Source organism: Lepisma saccharinum, chromosome 15, assembly GCF_977018435.1.
Source record: "Lepisma saccharinum chromosome 15, izLepSacc3.1, whole genome shotgun sequence".
In the NCBI taxonomy this organism is placed as follows: domain Eukaryota; kingdom Metazoa; phylum Arthropoda; class Insecta; order Zygentoma; family Lepismatidae; genus Lepisma; species Lepisma saccharinum.
The window spans coordinates 17,324,434-17,342,696 of record NC_139243.1 but is presented as its reverse complement, the minus strand read 5'-3'; the positions used below and the strand labels follow the sequence as shown (position 1 = coordinate 17,342,696).

Here is an 18,263-nt window from a genome sequence, read left to right as displayed (position 1 = left end):
GCAATTTCTAGGAGCAAAAAGTAGCAAAACAACTCAATGAACTTCTAAAACGAGAAGTCAACAAATCAACAATGCACCATAAATGTAATTTATTACTGAAATCCAAAAAGTGAAAATGTCATACAGACAATAGCAGTTACTAGATATCAGCATTAATAATATAAAAGATCAGTAGGTTTGTAACACTACAGCACTGTGAAAAAATGTTCGTGTTAATAACTTTTAGTACATACTCGTCAGCATATGAATCTTTAATCAGGGTGTATTTTTCATAATATGTATTTCATGCAATACATACACAGAAGGGTGTGCCACATCTGTTTGACCAAACACAATTCCTTCCCTCGTGCGCAGAACCTTGACTGGGCACATTTGTCAGTGTAGTGTGTGAGCTGTGGGAGAGTGGTTGTGTTTTCTCGCTGGGCCGAAAATCCCACCTAAACTGAGCCACTTTTGGGAGTACATTGTATAACTTTTACAAGTGTTTGTGTTTTCTCGCTTGGCCGAAAATGTCGCCAAAACTGAGTCGCTTTTGGGACGGTTATGTTGTAGCCCTTTACGACTCAAAGTTCAGTGTGTCAATGATCAGGAAGCAGTGTAATAGCAAGGGTTGTGACGTTAGTTTGACTTTAATCAAGAATGTGATTGGCAAGTATAAGGATTCCATGGCCCCAGCGTTCGGTTCTCCAACAAAGGGGACGAGAACACGGTCGTGCACACAAGCCACCACCAGTATGCAGGCGAAACTTCGCAGAATGGCCATACAAGGGAATCCCCCAACCTAAAGACAGATGGTGAATTGTCTAAATGTGTCTTTGGGAACTGTTAAACGCACCTTGTGCCCACAACTAAATCTTGAAAGGTGTTCAAGGGTAGCGGTCATCACCTTACCAATGCCCACCGATCCATCAAGACAAAGCATCATCACACACCTCAAGATCGTCCCTCGCATTCTACCAGGATATGAAGGAGGCTACTGGAATACAGGCCATACCTTTCAACGATACACCTGTGAAGTCTCCAGACGCAAGTCCAATGGACTTTTGTGGATTTGGACTGCTTAAAAGAGCTTTGGGCGAGAGACGTGTGGCAACTATGAATGGACTCTAGAAAACTGTGCAAGAGGAATGGAACAAGATCCCCCTTGTAGTTCTCTAACGGAGCCTTCTGCAATGGAAACTACATTGCCGGGCCATAGTTCTGAACCAGGGGAGACACATCGAGCATTGCCGCACCTGGCAACATGGATTTTCGTAACTAGTTGGCAAGTACAATTTGGTCACATATATGTGGAACAGCCTCTGTATGTGGCTGTAAAATCATGTGCAAAAATCCATACAAGGAACATAAAATCAAAATTGCAAACCTGCAAAGAAATATAATATGTAACCTACCTGATAAAAAGTAAAAATGATGGAAGTATATTTCCACGTCCCATGCAGTGCTTGAATGTCGAACACTATGAGTTTAAATCCCATGCTTGTATACCTACTTACCCAATTTCATTGCTACAGTTAGCACAGCATTACAGATACATCTTCACAAACAAAAGTGACAATGTCATTAAATTGTCAACTAAGAAGGAAATCAATTTGTCCCTCTCACCACATGACCTACCTTAAATTCAATGAAGTAAGTTTATCAAACACCCTGATAGACAGCCCACCAGGGAGCATGCACCCTTTTACAATTCTTGAAGATGGTGAGCCTAAGGCCATAGAACAGGTGGGTAGTGGGTACTTTGGAGACTAAAAGGTAGGCAGTAAAGTAACCTAAGTGTCAACCTAGAGCAAGTGTCAATCGGGAAGAACCTGATCCTCTCAAAATTTTCAAGAAAACTCCTTTTCTTTGACAAGCATTGTAATGAGGTTGAGATTAGGGATCAATGAATTTAGAACTGAAACTGTTATACAGCATAATACTGATTTGTAGAGGAACATATTTATGGTGAATAAAAGATCAAGATTTTGGTACAAAAACTGGGTACATTTTGGGATCCAAAGCAGTATGTAAAATGACATTTTGGTGTTAAAATGGAGAATATAACCCTAACTTTGATTATAAAAACTACATTTATTACACAAAATGAAGATTTCCCTTTTGATAATACATGTATGTATTTATCATAGTACTAAGTTCATTCCTGCGTAAAGGAGTCCAATTTTGCTTATCATATATTTACAGCAGAATTACTGAATGTTCTGAGATTTGCATAACTAGCAGGATAACTCAGACTTCAGAAAGTGTTGCATCGATATATAAACTCCAAATTTTGTGTTTAAGAGTGAATTTTGCAGTTCATTTTGCATGTCATTTTTTGACAAAAAATTGTAGAAAAATGCACCTGACACCTCTCAAAAATTAAAAAATGAACATAACAGTATGTTATTTCACATTTCGTGTTTCAGTCAAAAACAAAATATGCATGCCACTACTGACTTGACTTACTTTAGAAAAATATATAGAATATATGACAAAACCAAATCAATTGCATTCTTTGTATAAACCCTACACACAAACCATATGCAATATGGTTGAATGAACATCCCCTTGAATGGATACTGATACTGCTCTTACCAGCTGCTGCTGATATTGAGACAGGCTTGGAGATTTAAATATTTAAAGATACTCAAATACTGTAGCTATCAAATGTGGGAATAAAAGTATCACCTTGCAACTACACCATTTCAGTCTACTCTTCTTACATACCCAAAAGTTGATAGACATTAAAGCTCTGACATTTGCATATTTCAGGCAAAAATAAATGACATCTGTGTACTTTGCATCCTGTAATAAATTGTTAAAAATAAACGATCTGCTGGTAAATGGTCACGATTGGCTGCTTCTACACTGTTTGATGGATAGATCAGTACCACTGATTGCTTCAGGACTTGCCTCATACTACCCTAGATAAACCTGCACTGTGGCCACACCTCACATGCTGGAAATCCTCTTCATCTTTTCAAGCGAACACATCAAACATGAGAAAAAAATCAACATAAGAACGTTCAAATGTCAGACTGAAAATGAACACGACAGTAATAATTTAGGTCAGATTTCATATTCCAGAAAGCTCTTAGCTTGTAACATTTCACAAAATTTTGTCTTTCTGGTTTGTTTGTAATGAAAATATAATACACAAAAGCTTATCAGTAATTCTTGCTAAGCATTATCAAAATTTGCAGACTTTGAACAAGAAAGCCACTGAAGGGAAAGGGGGGGGGGGAGATGTAATGCAAAATCCATGCAGGTCAATCAAAAAGAAAATCAATATGGGGCAATTGTCAGACGATATTTTGGCAATTGTCATAATTTTTGTAAAGAGGGGAGGGATGCAAATAACCACAAATTTTACTTCATGTTCTTGTAGTAAATTTGCAGTGGCACTCACTCAGAATTGACCTGGATGGACCTAGCCCATATTTCCCCATTTGGACTTTATCTGAAAAACCCACTGAAAAAGTAAAAAAGAGGTTTACTTTTCAGAAAATGCCAGTTATTGCTTTAATACTTGTGAGGACCAATGATTGTCAACAGTTTGAGAAAACTTGTAGAGCCTGTACAACTCCAAATAATTAATGTAGTACAAGTCGAAATGAACTTTATCAGACATTCTTTCTATAATCATGCTAACAATGGATTGTTCACAGTAAAAATAAGTAGATATTTCCAGAATATGGTCGAACAGAGCTTATAAATTTTAAATATTGTGATAGCACTTTGGTTATCAGTCACTTACTTGTGAGGAACCATGGTTGCACATCATAGTGGGCATGGGTAGGAGATGGGGAAGTCATCTATTTAGTGATCATGATAACTGTTGTAAGTTTAGAATCATTTAGATAAAAATTGTTTCTGCAGCTAGAAAACTTGATAGACTGCAACTGTATTGTATATGCATGAAATTATTTGTCACATATTTTAGCTAGTTGATTTAGTTCAATCATTTGAATGATGAGAGCTTGATTATCAATTGTTTAACTATGTTGAGAGAAATGTGAATACCGTATTTACGCGTGTATAATGCGCACCCTAGTTTTTGATGGGTAAAAGTTACAAAAAATTATATCTCATATATAATGCGCAGTACAATCCAGTTTCAAGAAATGGTTTCCTTAGTTGTGGGTTGTAAAGCTGTTGCTATGCTGATCAAAAGTGAATAACATCATACCTGTTCAATGAGTCACCTGTTGCTATGTGGACCAAGAGGAGAATATCTTCTTGTGTAAACAATGAGTCTCCAACCCACGCCACCTCCCCCTTCTCATGCCCCCATGTTTAGCATCCCAAAGCTTTCACTCTTTAACCACCTTATTTATTCTCTAATAGTAGAAAGTGAGATCAAAATTACATTATGGGTTTGCAGTGCTCAAGAGGTTATTTTCTATTATTTCTCACTCAACAAATACAGCTGATATGCATCCCATGTGACGGAAGGTGCATGCTCGAATTCCGCCAGAGTTGCACTGCTTTTCTTGGTGTCGCAGAACATTACATTACAAAGTGAGATATCATGTGAAATGGCCTTCAAACTTTTATACATGGTTTTGCTCATTCCTTCTTTACTTTTTCTAAAATAACTTCAAAATATATACTTTTTCCGTGACTAATGTAACATTTATGTGAGGCACATTCAGGACCTTTAGACTAGCAGTTACCAGCACAAGATTTCTTCCATTAAGGAATTTACACACTCCATATATATATTACTATTTGGCCAGTAATACATTTTAATTATTGTTTTAGTTTTCCTTATGCTTTCTTTCATCCAAAGCACCACAGAAATGAGAACGTTCCTTCATTTTGTGATGAACTTATTTCAACCGCATTGAACATTGGTGTCATTATCTTGAATGGAATACAGTTTCCTTATTCAGAAACTGCATGATTTAAGCTTTACAACGATATATAACATGATAGGGTTCCGTAAACATGAAAAATCAATGCAAGTGTCCAAAAATCATGGAATGACCCTGTATGGTTTCATGATGGCTGTCTGAATTATTCCGTGCATAATACGCACCACAGTTTTTGGGAGCAAAAATTTTGGAAAAAAGTGCTCACTATACATGAGTAAATACGGTAGTTTCTCCCCACCCAGGTTTTTTTTAAAAAAAAAAAACAGGCAAAATGGCCAACCCTGATGGCATTTGGTCCAAGTTTATAAAAAGTAATATAAAAAGTTAAGAGGCCAATGTGTGGATTTTTAATCTCCATGAATGGTGCAATTTTAGTGGGTCATTCCATAAAAAATCATCCTAGGGTGTCCACCTTACCATGTCAGATTTGGATGAAATTCTTCCTTGGTGTTTCTAGTAACTGTATACCTTTCTAAGTTACCCCTTTGCTCCTTTGCTCCTTCATTCAATGCATCTCTTATTGCAAGATGGGCTTCTTTGTCCTTTTTCTCAACTACCACATAAAGTTCTCAGCCTTTCAGCCTCTGCTTGTAAGATGCCTGCTTTCTGGTACTGCTTAGTCTTGGTATGACTGTAGACCACTTTATATTCAATTCCTCCTCCTAAATATATATTATCTCCTTGGGAGGAAAACATTTATCTTCTTGAGCGAAAAGTTTCATCACTAGTTAAATAATCTTTCAACACTAAGGAAATTCACCATGCTGCAGTGAGGTAGTGTTGTCAGAAACAATGTGTTCCAATTAGGACTATAATACCTTCAGTAAAATAAGTACCCAGAATTTGTGCTGGTAAAAGTCCCACATTGGAGGTATAGAGAATTAATTTTGTCCGCAGGATGGCAGCACTGTACTGAATGACCACGCAGAGGGGTAGAGTAATCTATCCATCAGTTTGTGCACAGCAGCTGTTTACGTTAGTTGTCTTGACAAGTGTCCTGCGATTTGCAGAATGGAGACAAATATCGAGCAAAGATTTTGTTTGAAATTTTATGTTGCCAACAGACTGTCCTGTGCTGAATCGTTGAAAATGCTACAAAAGATCTTTGGTGATTCGTGCCTGTCGAAAACACAAGCGTATGCATGGTAAAGCCAAACGCAGCTATCTCTGCCGTTGCACAGATACCAATTTTCGTTTCGTCTCCCTCTCTCTTAGCATCACATGTTCTACACTGCTCGCCAACCTTCGCCGTTGTTGCCATATTGTCATTCCATTCCTGGACACACTCGCGCAAACATCATTGAAAAGCCCTCCTGCTCGCTGTTCACACCATTCGGCAGGGACGGTAATGTGGCAATATAGCATGGCATAGTGGTTGCTTCTTTTATGCCGTGCATGTTCATTGGCTAGATAGTGACTAGTGTTGCCAAATGTAAATATGAAGCACTATTTCTGTTACGGGAGAAAGGCAAAATGACGGTGACTTTTGTTGGATTGTAAAGTGTAACCAGCATATTTTTATTTTAAGTATTTGACTGGTTTGACATTGTGTGCGTGTATTGCATGTCGGTAAGTGAAAATGCATGTGTTTGGTTACTGAACGTTAACTTCCATAATGCCTCCAGTATTATTGTTCATATTTCATCACTTTAGAATTGATCAAAAGAAATAAATTATGTGGATGCATGAGTATTTCAACCCTCGGCTCCGGCACCGGCACATGTTCTTTTAGGAATTGTATGATGGAATCTGTTATCTTTGCTGCTTAATGCGATGCATTTTTTTTTGTGTGTTAAAATTGGCATGTTTTGATGGGTGACAATGACAAGTTCATAACAAAAGAAAAAGCCATGCGGCTTATCGTCTGGTGGCAATATATGTACCTACTTCTTATTCTTGTTGCGGAAGCCAGCTTCGTTTGTAAATGTACAACAAAGGCAGCCGACAGTCGGCACAGAGAGGCAATAATACTGCTTCAGGAGCAGTGTTTGTGGTCCAATTGTAGCTGTTTAACACGTTCCCAAGTTGCACTGTTCTACAAATTTTCACTATTTTCTGTTACAGAAAGGAAAGTAGTTCTCTCTTACTGAAATGGACCTCCTGAACGCGAATTTCATTTTCTAAGATTGGCTCTTAATTTGAGTTATGGCATAATTTATGTTACCCATAAGCAATGCGTTGTTACATAACAATTAATCATAATCAATGTGGGCATAACTTAATAAATATATTAAGAGTGCCCACAAAAGGAGGCCAGGGGGGCACTTGGGAAGAATTAATGAAATTCAAATTTTGAAATATAAGCATGAAAACATAGATGAGAGATGCCGTGAAAGACAGATGCAAATTACAGTAACTTAATGCTGTTGATGCTTTATGATAATTCTCTTAACATTAGTCTCTTTCCTCCGCTTTAAACACTTCCGTATTCAGCATCCTCATATTAGTAAAGATTGGGCACTCTCATTTCTGTAACAAAACGTGTGTAGAACAGTGTTATTAGTTCTCAAACCAGTGGTACTGTCAGTCGTGCATCACATGTCATTGCAGTTCCAGTACCAGTGTGGACGGGCTATTTGGGAGTGAACAATTAAAATGCACCAGGTTCATTAATGCATTGAAAAAATAATAAATTGTACAATTTTATTTGAAATCACTATGAAGAAGTCTTCTTTACATCATTTTGGGTAATTTTATGCAACGATTAGTCCACATTTAGCGGTTTTAGTCCATATGTATGTACATATAAAGCCACTTGTTAGGACATATAAATCCCAGCCCTGGTTTTAATGCATGGCGTTTAAAACTCAACGTTAGAGCTGAGTTCTCTAATTTCATTGTTCTACAAACAGCTGTGTCTTGGTGCACTGTAGCGATTTGTCTATCGAGCAGATTAGCAACACTGGTTCTCCCGATCGCTGCAGAAATATCTGGGTTTGACTTTACAAGTCTTTCAAAGAAGGCAGAGAAGTTGTTGCTGATTTGCCCCGTTCTGGTCGACGACTGACGAAAACGTCGGAAAAATTAGGACAGTGGTGCTTGAAAACCGGAGTGAGAGAGAGGTGGCTCGTGAGCTTAGCATATCACACATGTCCGTTCACAACATTTTGACTGATGTGTTAGGCATGAAACGCCCGACTTGTTCCAAAGGAACTGAATTTCCTGCAAAAAGCACATCGCAGGGACATTGCTGAAGATATGATTTCGCGAGCCTCTAGTGACGCAACCTTCATGAAACACATAACTGGTGATGAGACATGGGTGTATGAGTATGACATGCAAACAGGTCAACAATCTTCTGAATGGCACTTCAAAAATGAACCAAAGCCCAAAAAACCACACCAAAGTCGCTCAATAATTAAGGTCATGCTCATTGTTTTCTTTGATTATCGTGGTGTTGTGCACTCAGAATTTCTTCCAGCAGGACAAACTGTGAATAAAGAGTTCTATGTGACTGTTATGAGGCATCTGCATGAGAATGTTCATTGGAAAAGACCAGAGTTATGGAAAAACAATTCTTGGATTTTGCACCACAATAATACGTTGTCGCACACGTCGACTCTTGTTCGTGAGTTTTTGGCCAAAAAATCAACACATGTCCTCGCTCAAGGCCCATATTCTCCAGATATGGCTCAGTGTGATTTTTTTCTCTTTCCACAATTTAAGTTACCACTTTGGGGAAGGTGTTTTGAACCAATTATATCCATTAAAGGAAATTCGCAGAAGGAACTCAGGGTGATACTGTCTTCTGCATTTGAAAAGTGTGTTGAAGACTGGGTTAAGCGTTGGGATGTGTGTGTTGCATCTGATAGGGCCTATTTTGAAGGCGACAAAATAAATGTTGATTATTAACCATGTATTTTGTGTTTTATGCACAAATTCCAGGTACTTTTTGTACATAGTAGTAAAAGAAAAAATCGTAACATTGAAACAATTTGTTCGAATGACTGAAAGTTAATATCACTGTGAAGAGTAGGCCTAACTGAGAGAGTTTTAGAGGCAACATGTTGACAAGTTGTACATGTGCAGGAGCTATAGAATTTTTTAAATTGCCGAATTCTCGCAAATATAGTGTGTAGTGTGATGTCACGGAGGACAAATTTCAGAGCGCACTGTAAATGCAAGCAGCCCTCACGCCATTTTGCCAAGGAAGTTCGATAATTCTTAGATGACCATTTCAATGCTGGATGGATTGCGAGAGGATCAAGGTACATTATGTGGTCACCACGTCACCCGATTTTACTGTGATCGACTATTTCTTGTGAGTTTTGGTTAAAGACCAGGTGTATGTTACAAAGGTTCAAGATTTGCCAGACATCCGTGAAAGAATATGTGAGGCAATCAACAATTTGACACCACAAATTCTAGAGAATGAATGGGCTCAGGTAGAATATCATTTCGACCTTTGCAGTTCCATCAATGGCGTGCATGTTGAAGTGTAATGGGCATGTAACAAAACTTTCTGGACTTATGTATGAATGTATGTAACGACAGGGAGTCGACCAAAATAACAAATCCAAAATTCCAGACTTTCTCTTGATGTTTTTTCTTCGTATTTCTTAACCTTTATTTATTTGACTCCTACTTATAAAGTTGGAAATTACCAATTAAGAAAATAAATATTTATTTAATGAAAAATCCCTACCAAAAGGACAGTTAAGATGAAAACTGAAGCTGTATTTAATAACAGAATTAATTAGACTTGCTTTATCTGTTAATGCATCCTGGACTGCATTTGGCAGACTAGCGAGACTCTGGCATCTGGACTTACAGCCTATGTCCCTATGCAGTGGCGGTGGGGGGGGGGGGCATTTGACCCCCCTTACCCCCACTTTTTGCTACATTCGCCCCGCACTATGCTGAACCTTATCTATCAACGGAAAGTAAACTGTCTTTAACCCCTCCCCCCTTTCAGTTTTGACACCTTGCCCCCAGTTTTGGAATCCAATCGCCACCACTGTCCCTATGTATTTGTAGTTGCACCTTCACCCACCTTATTTTACCCCTATTCGTCTTCATCTTTGCAATTAGTCAAAAAGGGCACAAAAGTGAAATACATTAAACTAAATCAATCAATTAGTCATTGTGAGAGCAAAAATTCTTGACCGCACATATAATTTCTTGACTTTTTATTAACTTATTCACCTAATTGTTGATTTATTTACTTTCTCTTAAGTTTCATAAGTTTTTTGACTGGTACACATCTGAAGAAGCATTGGAAATAAATTATGGTAAGTAAAAAAGCTTTAATAATCTATTTTATTATAGTCCTAAGAAGAACTGACAATGCTATATGTCACAGTGTTGGAAAGTCATGTGTCTTTTACTATAATTTTTATTATTACTATTAGTTTTAGCAAGTACATATTCTCTACTGTAAATTGATAAGATGTCATAAGAGAGAAAATAAAATATTACATAAGAGCTGGCCACTAACTACAATGAGATAAATAAAAAATAACAGACTAACAGTGGCAACTATTAAATTGTAATATTATTGAGAATATGGAATTGGAGAAGAGTAAAAATTATATTACCACAGGAACAAATAACATAAGCACATTGTTGTAACGAACTTAAAAGTTAAAAGCAGGGTTGTTTTAAATAAATTCAATTCCGGTCCAGGAGAGAAAATCAGCAAGTGTAAATGGGTTCCGGACCGTAAAGAACCTTTTTATCTGTAAAGTATTTAATTTCAGTCCAGGAACCTTTTTACCCGATTAATTTAAATATGGTCCAGGAACCTTTTTTCCGAATCAGTTTAAATAGGGTCCAAGTTCTGTATTGAAATGAAACAATACACAATTTGGATCGAATACGGACCTGACGATAAACAGCTATCCACTTGTGAGCATGAAAGACTAATCCAGGTGCTGGCTGTCTCAAGAATCTAAGGTACAAGGTAGAAATGGGCGAAACACAAACGTTGCAGTCATTTTACCACTCTCCATATAGCCCCATTCTCTCACGCGTGTTCCAGGCTTGGTTGTAACAGCACTGCCATTCCCTCAGTAATATCTGCTGGGAACAAAGCAGCCTCACGTTACCTCATCTACGGCTCCTATTGGCTGCGGTTCCTGGATCAGATGCCGGAGCAACACGTGACGGGTTTGTTTGAACTCATGACGCCATATAGTCCATTGCGTTATGTACAGTAACTCTTCAACAAGGGAGTTTTTTTTAACCTGGCCCAAGAGAGAACAACAGCATTTTGATTTATTCCCTGCACTACGTTTTCTACAACCGCAGTGGGACATTCCAATGTAAAACGTACTCGCAGACATTTTTAGAAGGCAACTTTTAATCGGTCAAGCTTGGTCTGTAATTGTAAATAAATTGAATCCTGGACTGGGAGAGAAAATCAGCAAACATACAAGAGTTCCAGACAGTGTATAACCTTTTCATATTTACATAATTTCAATTCGGTCCCGGAACCCTTAACTGAATCAATTTAAATACAGTCCAGGAACCTTTTTTCTGGGCGAATTCAAATTCGGTCCAGGGACATTTTTTTCCAGAATGAATTTCAATTCGGTCCAGGAACCTTTTTTCCCACATCAATTTAAATACGGTCCCGGAACCTTTTTTCAGGAACAATTAAAATACAGTCCAGGGTCTTTTTTTCAACGTAAGAATATGCAACTTGGACCGAATTTAAATTGTGCGAGAAAAAAGGTTCTGGTCCTGCAGTGGAACCCAATAGAACCCATTAGAATTTATGGGTTCCTGATCCTTTAACAACCCTGGTTAAAAGTTCCTGGGAATGGAATTGTAAGCAGGGACATCTTTAATGGAAAAAGATTTCTCATCAGGAAACATATGGTGGAACAGTACTTGATGAGAGAATTTTTTTACAGACAAATTTTGAAGTTTAGAAAGAAATGTATTGCATATTCAGAATCTAAAGATGTTCTCCATTAAAATAATGTACAACACATTGCCCTTCATTGATATAGAATTTTACCCATCAAGTTTCACATTTCTCATTTCTCTAAACATATCAAATTCCATCAAATCTGAGATTGTGGGATGGACACCTTTAGATGATCCTGTATGGAATGACCAAATAACTTTGCTGTATTGGTGGCAATGTAGAGTAAATTGTATGCATTGTAACTCTCAGGTAAAAAGTTCAGTTTTGAACCTCAGTACTGCCATGTTCATTTTCAATCATTGTACTAAAATTTTCTTCACCTACCTTTCTGCAGGATCTGCCACATCTCCTTCCACCTCATCAGGATTCTCTACACTATTCTCCCTATCTTCACGATTACTTAAAAGTAATGCACTATTGTCACTATCCTCAGCTGGCACTTTTTCTACAAATTGTTCACAATCATACGGATAAAATCCTTCACTTGCAGAAACATTTCGTTCGATAGGAACTTCTTCACTTGCACCTTCAAAATGCATCAAATCTTCATCACTCTCACTTTCAACTTTATCAACTAAAGCACTTTCAACTTTACCAACTAAAGTTTCTTCCACATACTGACTGGATAAATTGCTGTCACTTTCAACTTTAACAACAAAAGTTTCTTCCACATACTGACTGGATAAATTGCTGTCACTTTCCACTTTACCAACTGGAGTTTCTTCCATGCACTGACTGGATAAATTGCTGTCAACAGGAGGCACCTCGAATGATTCGGTTTCAATTTTGATGTCAGTTGGATCCAGAGGCCACACATTTTCCACAGATTTTTTATCACAAACTAACGGTTCAGCTCCTTCAGTCTTAAACTTTATGAACGATTCCAGAGGATGGCAACCTATATCAGACACTGGATCAGTCATAGTTTCTCCACTACCAGATGCAGGGTGCTCCTGAAATACAATTATAAGGTACGTAATATTTTGGTACTATTTGTCTTCCTAAAATAACCCTTCCCTCTTCCTACAGAAACCAATACCCTAATTGTGTGGTTTAGATGCCAACAACAAAGCTGGGCTGTTTCGAAGTTGCCAAGCATCTTTCTCTTAACCCCTTAGTGATGTATGAAGAATACACATGTTTACCCTCCAAAATGCCCCAGTGGGCATGACGTAATATTTTGTCTTTACTGCTTATTGGGTAACATTTGCAGGGTATGAAGGGTTTGAGTTAATATCATGACTTCTCAGTAATATTTGTGGATTTCTACACAATGGACGCACAATCTGTTGTAGACATTCCAACTGTCAAAGTACACTGTGATGCAGCACAGCGTACCATAGAAATCCATTCTCAACATAAATTGTGAAACTCAATTATAAGCATAAATATGGTGGATACAGAAGTGTACTTTTGTCTGGCATTCTAAAAAGAGAGATTTAAAATATTAAATTGTCTCCCAAAATGCTTCACACCTTCATTCGACTCTTACGACTCGTATGCAGTATGCGTCAGTCATTTGTTGACACAGTTTTAGAAAGCTCCGATAGAGGTCCTTACGGTCGCACCTGGCCCAGGCTGCTATCTTTCGATTCTGCACGAGCACAGTACGTTCGCAGCGGCAGCATGGAGTCACACTTGGGGGGGAATATTGGTCGTTAAATGCATTTTGGCTTTTGTGTGATATTACGAAAGAAATGGAACTCTACTACATATCTCTGCAAGGAAGCATTGTGCAGGAGTTGGTGAATCAATAAATGTCTTGTGAATAAGTGTTTTGTCGAAGATTGCATTTATTACTATTTTGAGGGAAAATACGACGACACAAGTTTGGTATCTTTTCGGCAATAGATATTAATCTTTATTAGTAAAACGAATAGACAGTGTTTGGTGCATTTGAACTTTTGTTACTGCTAGACCGTATTTTGATGTCATCACCAATAATGAAGCAATTTCGAACATTGTGCCAGTTTTTGACCGTTCGTTGAATTGGATACACAGTAATTGTGATGAACGTTTGACTGTGTTTTATCAGCCAAATTGGACATCCTCGAATTGGAGTGAAGCCAGTGGATGACGTAGTCTTCGAGTCAAGAAAACGTAACCGTATGGGAAGAGGTTACTGAAAGCAGACGACAGATTCTTCGAGTCAAGAAAATGTAACCATAAATGAAGAGGTTACGAAAAGTAGATGGCCAATTATTCAAGTCAAGAAATGTAACCATAAGGGAAGAGGTTACTCCGAATAGACGAGCAACCCATGAAGCTATCCTATTAGATGCAGGCGCATATTCCAGGGAAGGAAGGTTATACAAGAAAGTTTGCAGCTGTGATCGGGAATGCGAGGTTTAGAAAAAAAGGACCACGTCAAATGTGTGGTGAAGTGAGTTCGTCGAAACCTAATTGAGGTAGGTACCGTGAATGCATTCTAAATTGCTCCGAACTGTATTGAATTGAGGGTGAACGACTAAATATGTTTTGTAATTCCCAAACGTGAGATCGTGCTCAAGGAATTCTAAATTAGATTTTTGAACATGCCGATTTTTTATCACAATGCGTAATTCAGTAAAGCATTGCATGAGTTTTGGATAGTGAATAATCCGTTACGAGTATCAGTTAATGCTGTGACTTTTTTCTCAAGTAAATTATGGAGTGAATGAATTCTTAATTTTCACATAAATCAAAGAGAATAATCACAATCTTGTAAAGGTCGTAAAGAGCATCAGATAACTCATTATTAAGCTAGTTGTATGACTGTGAATTATAATTAAATACTAAGCTTTAAATTCGTTGGATGTCTTGTGACAGATTGCAACGCTTTGTTGATTTTTGGACCTGATAGTTATTGTAATAATTGTTGATTGAAATAAGATCTTGAAATTTGTGTTGTAAATTATGATTTAAATGGAAATACCATCTTAATAATGCTAGACGTTAAAATGATGTTTGCTTATGAATGTATTGCTGTTAGCTGATAGTTACACTTCATTGAGCAGACTATTCGGAATAAAAATAAGATTAACAATTAAACTTTTGACTTGTGCCTTTTGTTAACCCTGTGTGAAATACTCCTTACAGTCGTATGTACACAACAGACTGATATAAAACCATTTTTCTTTAACGTATGTTATGTACAGCCTTCTTAATTGTATATTTTAGTGTCTATTTAAATGTACGGGTGATTCTTGTGGGTGGTTTGCAGTATTGCACGTTTACTACAACGCAATTTTTGGAGAACGTGTGTTAAATGTTATATAATCATAATATTGTTGTCCTTGAAAATAGGCTTTTGAATGGATCACATGTATTTGCAGGATCGTTGGTTCTCTTAAGAGACTGGGGCGATACGAACAATGTATCAAGTGTTCCAAAGACTGTATATGACTTAGTGACGGGTAGGTTAGAGGTGTATCAATTACGATTCCTTCGCTCTGGGTCACCTTCCACTTGCTATTTGTAATTGCCCACATACTACGTTACAATTCCTGGGATGTGATTCCAGGTGGGAATTTTTCCCCTCCAATCAATGGCATTCTGGAGGAAGCCTAGCGGAGGGGTGACCAGAGCATGATGCTGACCAGAGCGGATGCCGGTACTTTCTACCCGTGACTTCCCACTTATTTTTAGCACGCAGGCAATTGTATTAATATTGTATAACGAGTACTAACCTGTGTTATAAGAGTTGTTCAAAGTAATGGCCAACTGCATTCACATATTCCCAGCATCTTTTGATGAAATTTTGATTAAATATTTGCAGTTGCTTTCTTCCCATTGTTAACCCAGCAGGATGCATGCTTCATTGATTAATATAACTTCATTAACTTTGAACATTTGAATTGAATCACACAATTGATAAAAATGAGGAAAAACAACATGTTGGAATACCAAACTGAATGACTGCGCGTTATGTGAAATTTACCCAGGCAGTGTTTCTACAGCCCTGCGAGCAAAACTAAGGAACTAACTGACAGCTGATTCAAGGTCCCGACACTCAGAAAGGTTCATTAGAAATATACTGAGAAGGGTGGCCTCAGACAATAATCAGAAGTGATAAAAAATATATTTAAAAATCGACTGGATAAGCGTTACCCTTATGGATGTCATTACGAATTTAACACTACATGCAAGTTGGCAGCACAGTTTCAGTGTTGTTATTCTTGACTATTCTGTGAAACAAAATGCTATCGCATTGACATGCAAAATTTGATTGTTTAGGCACCAGGAGAGTGCACAAGCTGTCTGAAGCTCGTATTGCAGGCAAAATTGTTGAGACATTTGTGGGTACTTTTCACAGAAATTACCTGGCATTGCAGCTACAGGTAGAGAAACAGGGAACTAGTTCTGAGATTAAGAGAAACAAAACTTACAAGAATTATGGAAGAGGATCTTTTGCATGTCAATCAGAATTTCTTCGAAAGATGATGGGAATACGTGAATGCAGCTGGCCACCACTTTGAACAACTCTTATAACAGAAGTTAGTACTCATTATGCAATATAAATATAATTGTCTGCATGCTAATAATATGTGCGTAAAAATAAGCAGGATGTCACTGGTCGAAAATGTTGGCACCCGTGTCATGCCTCGCCATTCTGGAGTTATGCTCTCTATCTCGGCCAGGAGCCAAAATGAATGCTCTGTATAAGAAATGCAATTTTATGCACAAGAGTCCTTACAAAACACAAACCTTTCACTGTGGGTGTAAAATTAATACTTTTTATCTTTCAAAATTCACCTATTACCATCCCACGAGCAAATAAAGTTTGACTGCCTTTTCGTATGCTATCATTTACTCAAGTAAAAAAAAAGTAACTACCTCAACACTTGACTTCCTCTTGCGCCTCTGTTTTGCAGATGACAGGTATTCCTTGAGAAGGTTTTCTGATTCATGACATGTTGTGGAAATCCTGGAAATCATCTAGCTTGTCTATGCACGGATAGCACACAGACCTTGGCAAACTGTATTCCTCTGTAACCTAGAATGCACAAAACTGAAGTCATAAGTAGGGTTGGAACATGGGTGTTTAACGACCCGCTAGGTAAATAAAATTTTGATGAATACTGAATATTTATAAAAATTGTATTTACCAACCCAAAAGCTGGACATACAGGGTGAGTCAAATGTTAAGAACCATAGGATGAATATACAGGGTGGGCACTAAGTCACTCTCCCCAATATGTTATTCCTTACTTATTTTGGGGAAAGCGACTTTGTGCCCACCCTGCATTATACATCAGTGGCTGAATGACCAGTTTCTGGAAAGGTGGATAGGTTGGTTAGGTCCCGTTGAGTGGCCTGTGAGGTCAGACACCAATGGATTATTATTATCGATGGAGTCACCTGAAGGTAATGGTTTATTCCACCCAGATTCGCAACCTGCACCATTTGCAAAGCAGGATAACGGAATATGCTGTGCAAATACCACCTGCCACAATTCTCAGTGTCCTGAAAAACTGTGACCATCGTTTGAACATGTGCCTTGCTGAAGAGGGTTAACATATTGAGCATATATGGACAATATACATTGAATTTAATAACACTATGGTTTCTGACTTTTGACTCACCCTGTATACTACAAATTGCACATTAAATGTCAAACTAATTCTTCAATTACTTGTGGTGAATTTTGTTCTATGTATTATAGCAGAGGAATATTGTGGTGTTGCAGGAAGAAAAATGTGAGCCTGAGGGAGACTTAAGGACAAGAGATACAGTTTTCTTGCCAAAAAAGGAAATATAAAAAAGAAGGAGATTTACAAGGCTTGGCGGCTGGCATTTATATGGGGGACGTACGGAATTATTATTTTTGAAACAGTCTACACTGTGGGACATGAAAATGCAAATCGGAAGCCTCACAGTCATGTGAAGAAAGGTCGCTGTTGCTGTGTTGAAGCTGTTTTCCAGATTACAGTACATTATACTTTCATGTTCTTATACTATATATGCACGTCAGACTAGTGTTGGAAGTGGTCGGAAAAAAAAACTGTTTTTTCTTTTTTAGAAAACCACGGTTTTTTCACAAAAGTGTCTCAAATCATTTAAAATACAGGAGTTGGCAGTATTTTTATTGTTCCATGGTTTTTGTTTATCTCCCTACTGTAAAATACACTCATTTCTAAATATAAAATACAATTTTCCAATATGAAATTCGTAGCTATACATAGTGTTTTCAAGAAAGCTGGCTTTTTTGAATGGGCGGTTCTTTCCGAGTGTTATCTTCATATTTCAGTATGCTTATTAAATACATCTATGTAGTATAAATATATTCACATAGGTAGAGTAGTTTTGTATGTGTTTTTAATAGAACCTAATAGTATGATATGATTTACAATGTTTGAATTTGTTATATGAACATGTACATGAAGCAAAAAATAAAATTCTGCCTACCTTTTGAAAATCTAGTATCAAATCTCTTTACATTAAATTTTGTGTTCAGTAAAATATATATTTGTATTCTGGCTTCCCAGTACATCATGTATAATTTGGTTAAATGGCCGCTAAACCTGGTAATGGAGCAACTCATGATGTAT

General features: G+C 37.5%; 1 protein-coding gene across 1 annotated transcript in view; it reads right to left on the bottom strand.

Moving 5' to 3' along the window:
• The window catches only part of LOC145999145 (uncharacterized), a 155,721-nt gene that overhangs the window by 105,751 nt on the left and 31,707 nt on the right, over positions 1–18,263 (bottom strand). Inside the window, exons 2-3 of the mRNA XM_083136077.1 lie at positions 16,549–16,708; positions 12,058–12,686 (exon numbers count right to left, since the gene is read on the bottom strand). Coding sequence (XP_082992203.1) covers positions 12,058–12,686; positions 16,549–16,650 — 731 coding nt within the window. The 5' untranslated portion in view covers positions 16,651–16,708. The remainder of the gene's footprint in view (positions 1–12,057; positions 12,687–16,548; positions 16,709–18,263) is intronic.